This window comes from Magallana gigas, chromosome 4 (genome assembly GCF_963853765.1).
Source record: "Magallana gigas chromosome 4, xbMagGiga1.1, whole genome shotgun sequence".
Classification (NCBI taxonomy): Eukaryota; Metazoa; Mollusca; class Bivalvia; order Ostreida; family Ostreidae; genus Magallana; species Magallana gigas.
In genome coordinates this window covers 18,331,722-18,351,436 of record NC_088856.1, presented here as the reverse complement: position 1 = coordinate 18,351,436, position 19,715 = coordinate 18,331,722, and the positions used below count along the sequence as shown (strand labels likewise).

The 19,715-nt window shown below is 33.7% G+C and overlaps 2 protein-coding genes across 2 annotated transcripts in view; one reads left to right on the top strand and one right to left on the bottom strand.

Annotated features, from left to right (window-relative positions):
- LOC105329314 (uncharacterized) overlaps positions 1-9,646 on the bottom strand; it is a 33,837-nt gene extending 24,191 nt beyond the window's left edge. Inside the window, exons 1-6 of the mRNA XM_011430507.4 lie at positions 9,501-9,646; positions 9,023-9,142; positions 8,539-8,688; positions 8,175-8,318; positions 7,647-7,801; positions 6,439-6,592 (exon numbers count right to left, since the gene is read on the bottom strand). Coding sequence (XP_011428809.3) covers positions 6,439-6,592; positions 7,647-7,801; positions 8,175-8,318; positions 8,539-8,688; positions 9,023-9,142; positions 9,501-9,581 — 804 coding nt within the window. The 5' untranslated portion in view covers positions 9,582-9,646. The remainder of the gene's footprint in view (positions 1-6,438; positions 6,593-7,646; positions 7,802-8,174; positions 8,319-8,538; positions 8,689-9,022; positions 9,143-9,500) is intronic.
- A 6,687-nt stretch (positions 9,647-16,333) lies between these two features.
- Positions 16,334-18,334, top strand: LOC117688550 (uncharacterized). Its single transcript, XM_066081529.1, has one exon. It carries the CDS (start codon positions 17,419-17,421, stop codon positions 17,965-17,967), a length of 549 nt encoding a protein of 182 aa, XP_065937601.1. The 5' UTR covers positions 16,334-17,418; the 3' UTR covers positions 17,968-18,334.
- Positions 18,335-19,715: the final 1,381 nt, after the last annotated feature.

Genomic DNA, 19,715 nt, shown 5'->3' with positions numbered 1-19,715 from the left:
AACGAAATCAGAAACACGTAATTTTATTCGGTAAAAATTTGATGACAGTAATTTCCACAGTTCTAACATTCATAAGTAGTTCACACGCTATCGTAGATACAGACTAAACGGAAAACAAGAAATATACATGCAACAGAAATATCACGCGGCTGCTTACATCCCTTGTACTGTGTACATTTTAAATCCTCGTACAGGCTATACTTGCCGCATGATCTCAGGAATTTCTTCTGAATTGTTCAATCCGCTGCATATTTGGCGGATAATAAGAATGGGGTCCGGGGTATATTTACACAAAATTTCATTAGGATTGTGTGAAGGGCTCGGGAGTTAGAATTTTTTTTCTACAGTACATGTCAAGCACGCCAATCGAAACTCAAATGTCCAAAAATTCATAACTCTCTTAAAAGTGAACGAATTGGTCTGGTAATTAGTACAGTAATCTAGAATGGTACTAGGTTGAAAATAAAGGTCCAAAATGAAAGATTCAGTCAAATCAGTCCAGAAAAACTTAATGATTTTGTGAATGGGGGGGGGGGGGGGGGGGTCGGTGCGTGTAGTGTGTAAATTTTATTTCCGCGTATAGGCTATAAGCGCCGTTTGATTCTTCTTAATTGTTCAATCCGCTGCATATTTGACAGACAATAAGAATGGGGTCCAAGGTTTATATTCACGAATTTTCATTAGAATTGAGTGAAGGGCTCGGGAGTTAGAATTTTTTTGTGAAGTACACGTCAAACATGACGATTGAAACTCAAATGCCAAAAAGTTCATAACTCTGTTAATAATGAACGAATTGTACTAGTATTTAGTACAGTGATCTAGAATGGTACTAGGTTGAAATTAAAGGTCCAAGATCAAAGATCAAGTAAAATCGGGTCAGAAAAACTAAATGATTTTATGAATGGGGGGGGGGGGTGTCGGTCAGTGACTTCTATATGAAACGGAGAATATTAAATTCTAAATATCACATATTATGCAATTTCTATATAAAATACATATGTAAGAACAATGTATAAGCGTTGTTTTAAAGATGTAACTATTGATTTTTTTCAACATGTTAACTTTATCTCAGTATGAATACATAGCTATGGATCTCAATACACAAATACTGGGAAAAGCGCTATTATTGTAATTTCTTTACAAAATCAAAACGGAAAAGAACAGAATCCATCATTTTAAAGATAAAAAAATCAAATCTAAGCAAAAAGTAGTTAAAAAAAACTTTGCGGCACTCGGGGCTTGAACCCGGGTCGCCTGGGTCATGTCCACGACTCTATCGACTGAGCTACTCAGACTCTCGCTTCAGAACTTTGACGCTTAGTTTCTCGAGAATGCCTTGATCGATTTTAAAACAAAATACATATTCTGAATCAGTGAAACGGTCACTATCATCTAATTGGAAAAAATATGTTAAAACAAAAAGTTGAAAATTTTCATTTTTTAAATTTGCTTCCGGTGACGACCGGAAGCGACGGTCACCATTCTCTTGACCGAGGTACACGAGGATATTGCTAGATCTATCATCTCTGAAAATTTCAGTTCTCTATCTTTACTCGTTTTTGAGAAACATCGCCGACAAAATTGACTTTTAAAAATCGTAAAACGACGATAACTTCCGACCGGAAGTGAATTTTTGAAAATTGTTCCGGCGGTATAAAATTCATATCACTGGGCATCAGTCCTGAAAATTTGAAGGAAATCTAACGAGTCATCTCCGAGAAATCGCCTGCACAAAATTTGTAAGACAAAAAAAGAATAATAATAAGACTAGACACGATCTCGTTGCGAGCAACGAGGAGGTCTTCCGTCTGATTTTAGAAATTGAGATTTATGATCGATCTTGATTTTGCTATTTAACAGCTATACATGATTTAAAACAGGAAAAGAGGATCTTCATTTTAGGTGCCTGATACTATTTTGTTTCAGGTGTAAGAGTTTTGTCCAACAAGTGTTTAGAAATTCGTCACCGTTCTTAGGATATCTCAGAAAGAATATTTTAGGGGCCGGACCTTATCTCCTTATTGGGGCCGCTGAACAAAAATTGTAAGGTTGCATGTTATTAGGGACATTATTTTGAGCATCTTTTCTTTTATACTGCATTACAAAATATTTTTTCTTTTTGAGATAAGGGTGATCAAATTTTTTGACTTTTGGCCCCTAAAAACCCTTAATTATGTAACACATGATAAAATCATAACATTGCTTGAATACAGAATTATAAGATAAACACATTTGCTTCTATAATATTTCACAAAATATCTCTCAGTAAAGGGCTACAGATTAAAGATTTTAGAGTCCTTTGGTCCCCTAATTTGAGGGGCCAGCCCCTTTTTCTTGATTTCAAATAAAAGGTCATTTAATTCTACACAAATTTTGTTCAACAAGTGTTTAGAAATTCGTTACCGTTTTGGAGATATATGAGAAAGAAGGTTTTAGGGGCCGGTCCCTTATCTTCTTTTAGGGGCCGTTCAACGAAATTTTGACGGTTGCAATTTGTTGAGAACATCATTTTGAACAACTTTTCTTTCATACTGCATTACAAAATATTTTTCCTTTCTGAGATATGGGTGATCAAATTTTTTAACTTTTGGCCCCTAAAAACCCTTTATTACGTAACACATGATAAAATCATTACATTGCTTGAATACAGAACTATAAGATAAACACATTTGCTTCTATAATATTTCATAAAATATCTCTCAGTAAAGGGCTACAGATTAAAGATTTTAGAGTCCTTTGGTCCCCTAATTTGAGGGGCCAGCCCCTTTTTCTTGATTTCAAATAAAAGGTCATTTAATTCTTCACAAATCTTGTTCAACAAGTGTTTAGAAATTCGTTACCGTTTTGGAGATATATGAGAAAGAAGGTTTTAGGGGCCGGTCCCTTTTCTCCTTTTAGGGGCCGTTTAACGAAATTTTGACGGTTGCATTTTGTTGAGAATATCATTTTGAACAACTTTTCTTCTGTACTGCATTACAAAATATTTTTCCTTTGTGAGATATTGGTGATCGAAATTTTGGACTTTCGGCCCCTAAAAACCCTTAATTACGTAACACATGATAAAATCATTATATTGCTTGAATACATAACTGTGAGATAAACATATTTGCTTCTATAATCTATTACAAAATATCCCTCGGTGAAGAGCTATGGGTAAAAGACTTTAGAGCCTTCTTGGTCCCTAATTTTAGGGGCCAGCCCCTTTTTCCTGATATCAGCCGAAAGGTCTTGTAAATATAAGCCTTTTTTACATTACATGTCTTAATAAAATATTTTCCAGAAAAAAGATAAAGAGAGAAAAGCACAAAAATTTACGACGCTTTTTTAATGTCAATTTTCGAGCCCTAGCGAGCTTTGGCGCCAGAAGTGCTAAACTTACAAAACAACAACCATGCAAAACTTCAATCTTTCCTTTACCAACCGTAGAAATTTGAGCTTAATATCTCTTATACTTTAGGAGAACGACAGAAGACAAAATACCCATATAAAAATTAGAAAAATCTCAATATCTCAAAAACGGATGTGACGTCATCAACACAAAAAAAATTTAATCAGGTTCAGACCAATATCTATCATATCTGAAACTTTCATTGAGATCGGCCGAGCCGTTTCTGAGAAATCGCGTGCACAAAAATAGGAAGAAAAAAAATAATAATAATAAGAATAGGGAAAAAGAAACAAAGCAATAACAATAAGGTCTTCCGTTGGAAACGGAAGACCTTAACTAGACACGATCTCGTTGCGAGCAACGAGGAGGTCTTCCGTCTGATTTTAGAAATTGAGATTTATGATCGATCTTGATTTTGCTTTTTAACAGCTATACATGATTTAAAACAGGAAAAGAGGATCTTCATTTTAGGTGCCTGATACTATTTTGTTTCAGGTGTAAGAGTTTTGTCCAACAAGTGTTTAGAAATTCGTCACCGTTCTTAGGATATCTCAGATAGAATATTTTAGGGGCCGGACCTTATCTCCTTATTGGGACCGCTGAAAAAAAATTGTAAGGTTGCATGTTATTAGGGACATTATTTTGAGCATCTTTTCTTTTATACTGCATTACAAAATATTTTTTCTTTTTGAGATAAGGGTGATCAAATTTTTTGACTTTTGGCCCCTAAAAACCCTTAATTATGTAACACATGATAAAATCATAACATTGCTTGAATACAGAATTATAAGATAAACACATTTGCTTCTATAATATTTCACAAAATATCTCTCAGTAAAGGGCTACAGATTAAAGATTTTAGAGTCCTTTGGTCCCCTAATTTGAGGGGCCAGCCCCTTTTTCTTGATTTCAAATAAAAGGTCATTTAATTCTACACAAATTTTGTTCAACAAGTGTTTAGAAATTCGTTACCGTTTTGGAGATATATGAGAAAGAAGGTTTTAGGGGCCGGTCCCTTATCTTCTTTTAGGGGCCGTTCAACGAAATTTTGACGGTTGCAATTTGTTGAGAACATCATTTTGAACAACTTTTCTTTCATACTGCATTACAAAATATTTTTCCTTTCTGAGATATGGGTGATCAAATTTTTTAACTTTTGGCCCCTAAAAACCCTTAATTACGTAACACATGATAAAATCATTACATTGCTTGAATACAGAACTATAAGATAAACACATTTGCTTCTATAATATTTCATAAAATATCTCTCAGTAAAGGGCTACAGATTAAAGATTTTAGAGTCCTTTGGTCCCCTAATTTGAGGGGCTAGCCCCTTTTTCTTGATTTCAAATAAAAGGTCATTTAATTCTACACAAATCTTGTTCAACAAGTGTTTAGAAATTCGTTACCGTTTTGGAGATATATGAGAAAGAAGGTTTTAGGGGCCGGTCCCTTTTCTCCTTTTAGGGGCCGTTTAACGAAATTTTGACGGTTGCATTTTGTTGAGAATATCATTTTGAACAACTTTTCTTCTGTACTGCATTACAAAATATTTTTCCTTTGTGAGATATTGGTGATCGAAATTTTGGACTTTCGGCCCCTAAAAACCCTTAATTACGTAACACATGATAAAATCATTATATTGCTTGAATACATAACTGTGAGATAAACATATTTGCTTCTATAATCTATTACAAAATATCCCTCGGTGAAGAGCTATGGGTAAAAGACTTTAGAGCCTTCTAGGTCCCTAATTTTAGGGGCCAGCCCCTTTTTCCTGATATCAGCCGAAAGGTCTTGTAAATATAAGCCTTTTTTACATTACATGTCTTAATAAAATATTTTCCAGAAAAAAGATAAAGAGAGAAAAGCACAAAAATTTACGACGCTTTTTTAATGTCAATTTTCGAGCCCTAGCGAGCTTTGGCGCCAGAAGTGCTAAACTTACAAAACAACAACCATGCAAAACTTCAATCTTTCCTTTACCAACCGTAGAAATTTGAGCTTAATATCTCTTATACTTTAGGAGAACGACAGAAGACAAAATACCCATATAAAAATTAGAAAAATCTCAATATCTCAAAAACGGATGTGACGTCATCAACACAAAAAAAATTTAATCAGGTTCAGACCAATATCTATCATATCTGAAACTTTCATTGAGATCGGCCGAGCCGTTTTTGAGAAATCGCGTGCACAAAAATAGGAAGAAAAAAAATAATAATAATAAGAATAGGGAAAAAGAAACAAAGCAATAACAATAAGGTCTTCCGTTGGAAACGGAAGACCTTAATAATAAGAAAAGTGAAAAAGAAACCGAAGAATAATAGAAGGGTCTTCCGCTGAAGACGGAAGACCCTAATAATAATAGAATTGAAAAAGAAACCGAAGAATAATAGAAGGGTCTTCCGCTGAAGACGGAAGACCCTAATAATAAGAAAAGTGAAAAAGAAACAATAGAATAATAGAAGGGTCTTCCGCTGAAAACGGAAGACCCTAATAAGAATAATCTTAACCAGCACAATAATAGAAAGGTCTTCCGTTGGAAACGGAAGACCTTAATAACATCAACAAGGGAAAATTAGGTTTTTATCAGCTACCAGGCAAATCTATCACATTTATCTGTTTCTTAATTACATCATCTTCGCTAGCCAAAGGTTTACGATCCACTCTGCTCCTCTGAGCAGAGTGGATCGTAAACCCTTGGCTAGCAAAGATGTAATTACATGTATATGTATTTCAGATACATTATACTATATATTTTAGATAGTTTTCATATAGACTTTGCTGAGACCTAACCTTGCTAGTCGTAATTTTTTTTTTATGACAATACTATAGATTTCTTATCAACTAGAATTCTTAATTTTGAAATTGCAATATTTTCTATCAAAACGTGAGAATATAAAATTGTGAGCACAGAAATTTTGTTGTAATTTCATGTATTAGAGCTGTCGTAAAAATAAAAGCGAAATTTTAAAATCCATAAGAGATGCTCTTTATGAGTTTAAATGGATATAAATTCTTCATCTTTACTTAGGAAATTACCATACCTCTGCATAGGTGACGAGGATTTTGGATGCGTAAGTAAAAGACTCGTCCACTACAGCCTCTACGTCGTAACTCCCACTCTTCTTGATCTGTCGCTCATTCTTCTGAACAAGTAGTGCTATTGTTGTTGTTAATGCAACACATGAGGCTTGGCATCTGCAAATTCCATTGGATGAGATTGATTTAACATGTTACAAACGATACAGCACACTTTTCTCAGAAACATTTACATCATAACATGTATTTGCATAACATAAAACAGCCGCATTGGGAAGAATGAGTGCACTTGAAACAAGGTATAGCAGTCTGCATTTTAAAAATGCAAAAATTATGTTAGATATACAAGCAAATAGGTTTGGACTTCAACTCTTATATTAAAGTACAATAAAAAAATTTCGCGTTACGAAGTATAGCGAAAAATAATTGTCCTGACGACATGTAAACAATTACGAAAGTGTGGGGTTACTAAGTTTACCTTGTTATGGAGTATTAAGCCAATTAAATTTCAGTATTGAGTGTACGTGTTCGAATTGATTCATGGGTTATCAGTAAGGTTCACTTTCTAGCGCATGCCGTCCCGAGCAAGTCGTGTTTTTTGTTTTGTTTTTTAATTATACATGTTTATATATATTTACATAAGTGTATTGCATATTTCCTATTTCTATAAATTATTCAAAGAGTGAGGTTCCGCCACTCGCATGTTTGCTGACTCCGCATTTGGCCGCGGATACACAGGTTTCCATAGTATTTTTAAAACATCTGGGTTTTTTTTATCTATGGTTTTTCCTGGGCGGCGGAGGAGACTTAAATCATGTTATACCATAGTATTATAGATGCACATATTGTAATTTTTTGTTACTCAATATTAATGCCTTGTCCAATGGCTTGTTTATGTGTTTGAAAAATAAACCTGGCGTCATGCAGCCTGCTCGGTACGCTGCAGTGCAATTAAAGGGTGTTTTTATTATGTGTAGATATGAAATGAAGTGTGGACTATATTTGTTTATTAGTGTCAAATTGTCAATACATGTATATCATATGACTGTTTACTTCTTTCTGGCAAATAATGCATCCTATCTAGTTTTTGCAAGTATGCCTGACTTTGCCATTAGACTATGCCACTAAAGTGATGGGATACAACAGGTATATCCATATCCATTCAAATGATGATAGTCTGTTCACTCTGCTGTCTTCAAACCAACAAACCCACCTTGGATCTGGATGGGTGATATTACAGATATCCAGCGTGTTCTTTATCACAGTTCCTATGGCGTTGTAGTGTAGAGTTCCCAATATGGCCGTCCTAGACAGAGCACTGTTTGTGGCCGTCAGTTTGCCAGAGTCTCGCCACAGTATTTCAGCCGCCTTAAAATCCATTAACAATGACATCAATGTAAGATATTACCTAGCCAGGTAAATAAGGATGCATAACATCCATAAATTTATAAAGATTGAGTGCTTAAGTTAATTGATTTTATAATGACCACAGGTCATTGCTGTACCATTGATAGTTTTTACCTCCCCCCCCCACCCCCCCCCCCCCCTCTGAAAAAAATGCAGAGGACAGAAAACAATTTTTCTTAAATGTATAGTTATTACATGTACAATAACAAAGTGCCCTTCTTCTTCTGAAAATGGTTAAAAGCATATATTACTCTGATTATACAATTAATAGTTATGGATTGTAGCGGCTGGTATAATATTGACTGTCTGTCTTACTGGCTCTGTAGTAGTTCACCTTTTCTGGTTCCTCTGAGAATTGTGAGTGAGAAATGACAGCCTTAATCTGTGGACAGATTCCATTACCACACACATCATCCAACTCAGGAAATCCCTTCTCTGACCATTCCATGAGACAACGGGCAAAATAATGAGGTTTCACCTGCACAAACAAAAATATATATTTAACACTGAGACTACTCCGTTTCTATTTATGGTAGGACCATTTTTATATTCAAATAATTTTTCTACATCTATTTCACTTGAAAACAGACAGTTACAGTCATTGACAAAAATGTTCAACTTCCTAAACTCCATCTTCAAAACCAGGAGGAGAATGGAAAATGATACATTTCAATTTGAGTGTATTTTCTATGGATTACCTCTCCTTTGTTCATGATGATGGTCCGGAGAATGAGAATCATCATGTCGGACTCGTCCGTCCATTCCCCAATGAGCCATTTCCGTCTGTGTATATCGGAGACAATTTTTTTGTGGATGTACTCAAGATTCTTATACACCTCCCTGTATCGCTGTAATACAAGTTCTATTCTTGTTAAAATCTGATATCATATGCTTCAAGTCTATCATATTATGATATCCAATATATGCAGTAAATAAAGTTATTTTTAACAGTGTTTAATGTAGGCCTGCACAGTTCAAGGGCAATTAAATTAAGAAGGAGGAGGCTTTTTCCCAATCGATGAAAACATTTGTTTGTTCACAAATATATTCTACCACATACACTTGGTCAATATTAACGAAACTGAACATACATCAAATTGTGAATTTATTTTAGCAGCTAAAAATGAACAAAACAGCAGAATATTGACCAACAGATAGAAAGATGAATATGTTATAGTAAACCTTTCTGGCATCCGACTTAGACAATGTCTCAGTCAACAGTCCAATGGCATCCCCTGCACAATGTCCGTATACACAGGCATATATTCTGTCAAATGCCTCGTTAGCACCTTTACGAATTTGCTGGATGGACCAGAAAAACTTGCATTAATTATTCTATTATCATACCATATGGAACTTGTTCAGCTTGTTGTTTACAGTAGCTATAATTGCTTCAGTCAGACAGTATTCGTATGTATTTGCACAATTGATGATAATACAAAATTGATGAACAATATTGATTTTGATATGTATACAACTTAAACAACACAATAAATGGACACATAATTGCAAGGACTGCAAAAAAATCATTTGTTTTCATTTGACCACGTCTGACATTTCTAAATAAAAATGACCGCGTGCAGTCCCAAATGAAAATAAGCGAGAAAGTATTATAAGTGATCGATTATTTTTTCCTTCTTTTCACTTTAGTTTAATTTACCTTGGAATATGGGTGATACTTTCTTGGAGAAGATAACATTAATCTATTTAAATTCCGCGGCCTCCGACCCGGGGTCGCCATTTTTAAGATAATATCAAAACCGGTCCAGGTCAGCGATATTTATTCCGGCAAATATCATAAAATGCATTTAGAAGGAAAAAAAACGTATTAACAACAAGACACCACAGAGGCACAAACTTGCCCATATTTTATATTGTATACAATCTTCAGCCTTTAAAATCAGTTCAATTTTTGTAGCTAAAAAATAATAGAAATTTTGCGAATACATGTAGCTATAATAGACGAGAATTTTTTTTCTGATATACATGTACGCAAATGAACGCAATGTAAACGCACTCCTTAGCGCCTGCCCTTCTAGCAAAAAAGGAGCAGTTTCGCAATTTACCGCGAAGCTTTTGCAAAACTTGTTAATAATATTAATGCGAAAAAATAAAAGTTTTTTTTAGATATAATTACATTTGTGGTCATCTTGGAAGACTTAAAACTCTGATTGAAATTGGCATTAAGTTTTTTTTTTATAATTATTCAAAGAAGATGGGGGAATAAGATGGCGCAACTGCCCATTAGGTTTAGTCGTAAAATGCAATTTCAAATTTAACATTTTTTTTTTCAATTAAATATATTTGATATGTTATAATACAAGTTTACAAAAGGGTAATTTCTACCTACATGTATATTCAGTTTGTACGAAAGCCCATTGAGCTCATTCTCGTAGGTAGAAAAAATATTTTGTTCGCGAATAAACGCGAAACTTTCGCGAATAAACGCAAAAGTTATGCGTTTATTCGCGAAAGTTTCGCGTTTATTCGCGAAACTTTCGCGAATAAACGCGTAATTTTCGCGATTAAACGCGTAACTTTCGGGAATAAACGCGAAACTTTCGCGATATAACGCGTAACTTTCGCGAATAAACGCGAAACTTTCGCAAATAAACGCGTTAGTTTCGCAAATAAACGCGAAACCATTATATAAAAATTGTCATTTCATACAGAACCCTTATGAAGAAAAACGATTGAAAACAAACACGCTTAAAGTTTTATATCATAAAATACTTATTATTTATTATTATTATAATATCCGTGTTAGGTTGATTTATGAAGACAAAATTAATTTTTTTGCATATAGGTTTTAATAAATCTGATTAAACTTTATAACATTTTTATATGTTATATGTCCAACGTAGATAATAATTTTGGGCATCATATTACGATTTTCAGTTGCTCACCGACCCTGTGTTCGAACAGGCATTCATTGATGATCTTTTTCTTAAATATTGATATAAATTCAACCGTCGGAAACCTTTAAAATCTTAGTATTTATTTTCAAATGACATATGTGATAAATTTGGAGGACAAATTTACGTCATCTAGATTTGAACAAAAAATTGAAAATTTCAATTCACAGCTTGACTTATCTTTCTGCTATTAAACTAGACGTTAAGTTATGTCGCAGCGATATAACATATATAATAACGTTTTAAACAATGATATCCTTCAAATTCTAAAATGATACTTAATAAAACGTTTAATTCGAATAAAATTGTTATAATTAAAATATGTTGCTGCCTCATTTTCAATAAAACAGTGCCCATTAGAATATGAGAAGCGGGATGCATTATGTCCTTCGAAAATCAGTACTAAAGTTTTAAAGATTTCCTACGTTTGAATTTATGTTAATTTGTATAAGGTTAAATCTAGTTCATTTACATCTTCATCTAATATTATTTTGTTTTATTTAAGTTGATATATTTGTTTTCAGTAATTATTCTTCATAGGGGTTCTTCTATGAAATAACAAATTTTTTATTTAAGTTTCGCGTTTAATCACCAAAGTTTCGCGTTAAATCGCGAAAGTTTCGCGTTTAATCGCGAAAGTTTCGCGTTATTTTTATTCGCGAAAATAACGCGTTTATTTGCGAAACTAACGCGTTTATTTGCAAAAGTTTCGCGTTATATCGCGAAAATTTCGCGTTTATTCGCGAAAATAACGCGTTTATTTGCGAAACTAACGCGTTTATTTGCGAAAGTTTCGCGTTTATTCTTTTTTTTTTTACCTACGGAAATGAGCACAATGGGCTTTCGTAAGTTTGAAATATTTTAAAAAACGATAAGAAACAATAATTAACCTCTAAAGATTTGGTGGTATCGAACCTACAACCTAAAAACCTGTGTTCTATGAATTGTTACCTAATGTCTGGTGCTCTAACCACTGAGCCATTTCATTCACAAAAAAGTGCGTTGTTTAAATGCTTTATGAGACGTTGGCCACGAATATACGGACTTGTATTATTTTTCTAAAACGTTGAACTGTTGAGCTATTAAATGATATTTTTAAAGTATAGTGGGTCATCTCTCCACATTTTGTTGATTAAAATCAGTTAAAATTCAATTAAACCACATTTAGACTACGACAAAAATATATGGAGCTCTGAGACCAACTCTATTAAGGAAAAGACATTGAACTAGATTTTGGCATGCATATTGTAGTGAGATACGGGGTTTATTTACTAAAATTGATGAAAATTCTGTTGTAGAGCAATTTCAGAAGAAAATCATTAAGGTTTTAGGTGTATACACAGTAGAACTACTAATGCCCCTAGCTTGCAGAGCAGAACTAGGTAGACTAGGTATAAGAATACATGTTTCAAGTATAAAGTTTTGGAACTATATTATTACCTCTAAAAATACGCCGGTGTTCACAATCTATAAAGCAACAGTTCATACAAATTCATGGACAACAAGCATTTTTTTCAATTATTAACAATTTAGGGTTTACTTTTCTATCAAGTTTAAAACAAAGAATAACAGGAAGAACATTCAAACATGATTAGTTCACCAAAGCTTAAATTTTATCAAGTTGTTTTTGGTAATTTTCAATAGTGTTCTTATGATTTGAACATATTTATTGTACAAAAATTACAACAGGGATTGGGCACAAGTTCAAAAACTTCGACCGCCCTCTCCCAATACAAGTATATAATACAGTAAAAATAATGTATGCACTACATGTAAGGTCAACAGATCATATGACAGTTATATATAAATTTTCAATGGTGTACAAATATATAAATCTTTTTGTACCTTTGATATAACGATAAACTAGAGAAAATAAATGTTTGTTTTCGCTGACACTGTTTGCGTTGTCGCCCCAAAGTAGGACATGAGTATTAACAATATTTAAATTTACAATATTGAAAATTTCATTAAGCATAATATTTCTGGCCTCTTTATATTTATTACAAGTGAAAAAATAATGATAAGTGTCTTCGAGCTTGCCACACGTACAGAGTGGACTATAAATAATATTACAACGAAAAAGATCACTATTTAGTACACAATTATGACGAAGTCTAGTATGAATGATATTCAAAAATCTGTCACCATAAGTAAAAAAATCAGGTTTTGTTCGACAGGTAATATCATTCTGTGGGCATGTTCACGAAGTTATCTTAAGACTAAGATATGTCTCAGACATCATGCACTTAGGACACGTCTTAGTCCTAAGTCAATTTCTTGAATCCGTCCTATTTTAGGACATGTCTTAAAAAATATCTTAACTTTAAGACATCCTAACAGGTGTCTTAACTAGTAAAAATGGCTGTCGTGTATTACAACTAGTCATAAGAAGAAGAAACCCAAACCTACATCGCGAGCGCATATTTCGTTACAACGCTTATACCGTAAATCAATAACGACCAAATGCTCAACACGCTGCACAGTTTATATAATACTTATGTGAAAATATAAATACTTTATTAAGACGATTCCAAAGTATATAGAACAGTATTTTGTATCATCGTTTTAAACAAAGGCCCATTATATGCATAAAAAGAATATGTCAATTATTGTATAGTCCGTCCCAAGTTATTGCTTCCATCACTCTTTGATGATTTTTAATAAAAATACATATACCTGTTAAAGAAGTAGAAATGGAAAATATCCAAAATATCTTTATTGACAAATTATCCCTTTTCACTCATAAAATTTCACAGGTTCTTATTGAGATTTATAATGGGAAATGTTTACATCTTTTCTCCATTCGGAAGTACTCGGGACACCTCGCGCAATTTTTCAACGTTATCATCCGGGCTTCTTAATGGCTAATGCAATGCAAAATTCCCGTAGACTTTCTATTTTGAGATGCGTATTAATTGAAACCTAGCGTAGAGGGGGCGTTTCAAAACAGATAATATGGACAATTTTCATATGAATGGATGAACGAAGTTTGAGCACAAAGGTATTTATGATTATCGAAATATCAAGCAAAAAGTGGTGGAAGCAAAAACTCGGGACATAGTACGTATAATTGTGTTTGTGCCAATAAAATATTTGTATTGTATTTGTATATTATAGTAAAATCATTGTACAATTTATCAACATATTGCAGACAATGTTAATTATTGCACAATGTAAATGTAAAAAGAGAAACTTTTTCTCAAGTGCCAAAAATGACACAGGACACGGTAGAAAATCAAAGTACTGAAAGTACTGACACGAGTTGATGCTACATGAATCAGACATTTATTGCCCCTCTTCTGCTCTCAACAAGCAGAATTTGAAATAAATCATTCATATAGTATATAGGAATCTTATCATCCTAGGCCATAACATATCAAAGAAGAAAAATAATGAATCGTGAAATATCATAGAGGAATGTTCGGCCATCTTGTACATCTGAGGGTCACCTTTTTTAAAGCTGCATGGTCCGATTTTATATCAGCGATTCTGCTGGTGTAAATACTAAATAGGTGTAGGTTTATAACTCTCTAAGGTAATTGGTTTGTATGGAAAATTATTTAATACTGTAGTAGCCAAAAAATTAGACCATGCAGCTTTGAACAGGTGGTTTGTATTGTTATGACGATTGACACAACTAATTTAAAGTTCATTCAATCGGCCACATTTAACTCACGTTATATATCTTTCTCATAATTAAAAATATATACCCTCTATACTGGTACCTTGTTATTACGTAGAGGGCATATATTTTTTATTATGAAAAAAAATGTATAACGTCTGTGCCCATGATGAATCTGTATCTACTTCATTGAGAGCAAACCGTCAATATGATCAAATGATGGTCTCTTTTCCTGTCCTTCATCAAATTATTATACTTCCTTTCAGAACTTTGTTCCATTTAAATATTTTACATTAAATTTCAAAACGGTTTTACAAAACTATATAGGCACAATATTTTAAACGGTTTTATAAATCACATGCAGGTGGCGTTTTAAACTTTTCTCTTTAATTTCTTGTACCATATATTATAGTACAAGGATTTTTTTCATTTAGAGAGAAGCATTTAAAAACGTTAGGTGCCTGTGTTATATTTAAACAATAAAATGCTTTCTTTGGTGATTCATGGGGGATATGAAGGTAGCGACATTGCCAAAAAAAAATACATAATCCGCGTTAGCGGGCTATATAAAAAATGTTCTGCAATGATCGTTACCTTCATAACCCGCATGAATCATCAAAGAAGCATTTTATTGTTTATATGAAATATCTTTAATGATTAGGGCCAATCTGTAATATATACATTTTAGTGTCTTTAATATATCTGTGTAAATTTACATCTTTCTTTTCACAAATTAATATAAATTGATTGTAAAAAGTAAGTAAAATTCACTAAAATACTGTTAATGTACATCAGTACGTTAGCTAAAAGAAACACCAAAATCATCTCCAATAGGAATTTGAGTCTGACATCATCATGAAATCTTATATTCCGCGCAGTCCGTGATCTTTTTTTTTTAGGTCGCTGTATTAAGTTTCAACCAATCGATAAACGGGGCGTGTTGATTTAATTTCTGGCTGTTTCTATTATATAGCATTTAAAGTTATTCTACACTGATATATAAATATGATTAATATACTTAGTATAAAATTCAAATCATTGCATCAGAAAGCAAAAAACAAAATGACAAGATTCTACTCATGTCCAGAATGCACACCATTAACTACAAGATAAGGTAAAATAGCTTTGCCTCTGTTTATCAAACCAATTTGTAAAATACATCATGTTTAAGATACTATTTCTTATTCAACGCTGCTCAAAACTATAAATCGCCACACAATATTTATAAACTACCGCGCTTATCTATTTTTAATCTATGACGTATATAAACAGGCGCGCAGTTTTCCCGATGTGCATGTTGCAGGGCCACACTGACCTTCAACTCAACAAAAGATCAAATCACATAGACCCCCCCCCCCCCCCCCCCCGCTCTTGATTATTTTCAACTCTTTTGCTTCACCTCTTTGTTTTGTCACACTAAAATGATTTCACGTTTGATAAAGTGCAAGTAATGAAAAACATTTATGTTCCTGAATTTCAACTCTTGTGTGGGAAAACGTTTAACATTCACCACTGAGCAGAGCTCATTTGCATAAAGGCGATTACAGCGCGAGTATCACTGAAGATATTCGTCAAATTTAATTATAGCAATATTTTCATCAGTCAATAAAAATGTTCTTGGTTATGAAGAAACATACTTGATATCTTTTATACAATTTATTGATGACAACAATAATGTATCCTTATATGAAATGTGTCAGAAGATTTTTCTTGAACCTACATTCTTGTGCGGATTGATATCAATTAACAAAAAGAAAATCATGATTTTCTGTTGATTAAAATACGTTGAAAATAAATTTAACTTCCGATAAACGAAGTCATTCTTTCATCATTCATATCATTAAATTTTGATAATTGATATATTAGTTAGACCATCAATACGAAAATGATGGAAAACCCCTTTGCAGTGACTATACTGAGTTGATATACATCAACGAATGTGTCACAGGGGCAGATGAACAGAAGCTGTGATCTCGCGAGATTTACATGTAACGCGGAAAACGTTTCCGATTACGTTATATTTTTCCGGATTAGTTATACTTATAAATATATATAAATTTACCAGTTAAAAATCCCAATTTATTCATAAATATAACTGAAAAAAATAAAATGATTTATTGTATAAGAAAAGAAATTGTTACGATTTATTAATCGCTCGAAAACTAATGTAAACAATTTAAATTCAAAGTAGTACATAAACAATAAGTTTAAAAAAAATATATTATCGTTCATTCACTGAGAACATAATATATATTTTAATCATTCAAACATACCCAATCCACAATTCAATTTCTTATATAACTTTAGTCATACAGAGGAATAAATCTTGTAGAATAAATGTTGTAGTTCATGATATTGGGGTCAGGGCTTGCATGTTTATCATCAGCTGAAGGTCAGCATGGTTTTGTCTGTTAAACAAATATATTCTGCGTGCATCATATTAGTCTACAAATTTATATTTTAGCACTTAATTATTAATACATAATTTTTTAAAAATGATTCATTTAAGCCTACGTGTCGGTGAAATAATAATACATGTATAGAGATACCGCGTGTTTCACATTTGTGTTTCATAGCCAAGAGTTTATACGAATTTCTCTTTATAAATGCGATGTCAGTTTACAACAAATACATAAAAATATTTTTTAACCTTGTTAAATCCTCTTATGAAATTTATATTTACTCCAAGTCAAACTATTAACGCACAATATAAAATAATTTGCTCATGAAAGTGATTCCCTTCAACATAATTCTGCGTTGCATACATGTAATAATCTATTTTTAAAGTATTCCGTACATTGTGTGATACTTTCATAGGTACAGAATGTTTTACAATCTTTAATTTATAGAGGAAACACTAAACTTTGCTCATTATTTTTGCAAAATATATTTAAAGAAACACAAATACATATCAGCTGATCGGAAAGGGACGCAACTCCTTGTCTAGTGTGTTAACGCCATAACTGCTTTCTCAGACGTCCGCTCTTCGGCTATATAAACGTGACACTCGGGCAGTGTAGTCATATAGAGAAGCTGCCACTATGAGAGCACTTGTTCTTGGGCACAGCTTTATCAGGCGACTGAGAGACTGGATGAGGGTGAACGGCAGAGTGATGAGGCATGGCAACCTTGATGTCCATCTGCATGGTGTTGGAGGCAGAACTGTCCCACAGGTGTACCACCTTGACATGCAGTTGGTAGAGAGGATCAGTCCTGACGTTATTTTGCTTCAGCTGGGGGGAAATGACATCAACGACACGACCTCCGCCTCTGATGTCCTGGTGAAGCTGAAGGGGCTGATTACCGTGCTGAGGGAGAAACACCCGGATTCCATCATCATTGTGGCCTCGATCTTTTGTCGAAGGCGACCCAGGGGTCTTTCTTCACGGTCTTATGACCGTAAGAAGAAACGGGTCAATAAATTTCTTCTTAAAGAATTTGGTGCTTTCGAGCAGGGGAAGAAAGTCTTTTTCTTTTCCCACAAATTCTTTAAGGAGAAACACTTTGACAGGGATGGAGTTCACCTCAATGATGATGGAAACAGGTGTTTCTATCACAGCATTTTTTCAGCCCTTCGGCTGGTCCTGTGATGCACAGCTGCCTCCTTCCTGTTCAGATTGGTACAGATAGGTTACCTGTTAGCTGACCTTTGCTGTTGACCCTACCATCCAGTCAAAACGGCCTTTTTCAAGGCCACCAAATGATTAGAAAAGATGCCTCTATTACAATGCAGAAACTTTTTACATGAAGAAAAAAAATTTACACAATAATGCCTAGTTTAATTACCTGGGACGGTAAATTATACTAGTGCTTACTTAGTTGATCACAAGCAATTGTTTCATGTTTGTTGTGAGCCCTATAATAAATGACAATATAATTATTTTGGTATCCTATAGATAAGACATTTTCATTAATAAGGTGGCTGTTCTAATCCATCAATAAATCAAGTTAATGTCATTTGTTGCTTATTCACTTTGTGCTACAATAAATTTAGTAGGGAATTGCTTTAGATAGCCAAAATACATATGTATATGTAAAATAGCTACATGAATAACAGAAAATGCCCTGAATGTATACATGTAAAACAAACTTAAGTTATCACCTTTAAGCAATGCTTAGAAACTCATTAGGAAGTTCATATTTATGGGTATATCTATGTGCTTCATTGTTATGATAAATAATACAGGTACATGTAGTTTTAACTTCACACATATGCAGGTACACCTTGTACAAAGGTCTTGACATCTCTCATTATACCATTAGCCTTACCATGATATATTTTTCCAGTATTACTGTAGTGTATTACGGATTCGAGCCGGGTCCGGTTTGTATTTTAGTAGAGACGTGATTCCCCGCCATTCTGGAAAGTTTCAATGTTTACATGTGCTCCGTGCACATTTCGTTCATTACCTAGTCCTTTCGGCGCTCTAAAACCACAGAGTAAGTTTTCATTCATTTTCTAGAGTCAGTCAATCTATATGTTAAGCTGTCTGTGCTAGTAAATCGTTTGAAACGTTATGGATGTAGTCACGGGCCCTGGAAGTTATTGTAAATATATTGCATGTGCATGTATAAAAAAGTAAGGGTAGGACACTCTTTTTGGGGCGAAATCGGGTTTGACGAAGTCTGGGCGTTCCTCAAACGAAATTTCGCGATAAATCGTTCAAGTATACTTTACTTACGACATATGTATATATTCGTTCCGCTCCAATGCTGTTACGTCGAAGAAAAAGGTGTTTTTATACATCCAAGTGCCTAAGAATTTCGCTAGACTGGTTTACATCCGGTTTAATCGCAGTGAATCGAAAGGTAAATTGAAAGGTAAGTTCTGATTGGTCAATAATGAAATAAATTCTTTAATTTCTTATCGATATTTGTCAATCTTCTTCATTATTCTCGCATTTCATTGTTGAAAGGCCAAACTACCCAGTATCTATATGCATAACTCCTTTCAAACACTTGATACATACTCACCATAAATTGTTATCAGTTTCGCCACCTTATTGACGAGCAGATTTATTTTATTATTAACCAATCAGAACTTATCTTTCGATTCACTGCGATTAAACCGGATGTAAACCAGTCTTAAGTCTAGCGAAATTCTTATGCACTTGGATGTATAAAAACACCTTTTTCTTCGACGTAACAGCATTGGAGCGGAACGAATGTATACATATGTCGTAAGTAAAGTATACTTGAACGATTTATCGCGAAATTTCGTTTGAGGAACGCCCAGACTTCGTCAAACCCGATTTCGCCCCAAAAAGAGTGTCCTACCCTTACTTTTTTATACATGCACATGCAATATATTTACAATAACTTCCAGGGCCCGTGGATG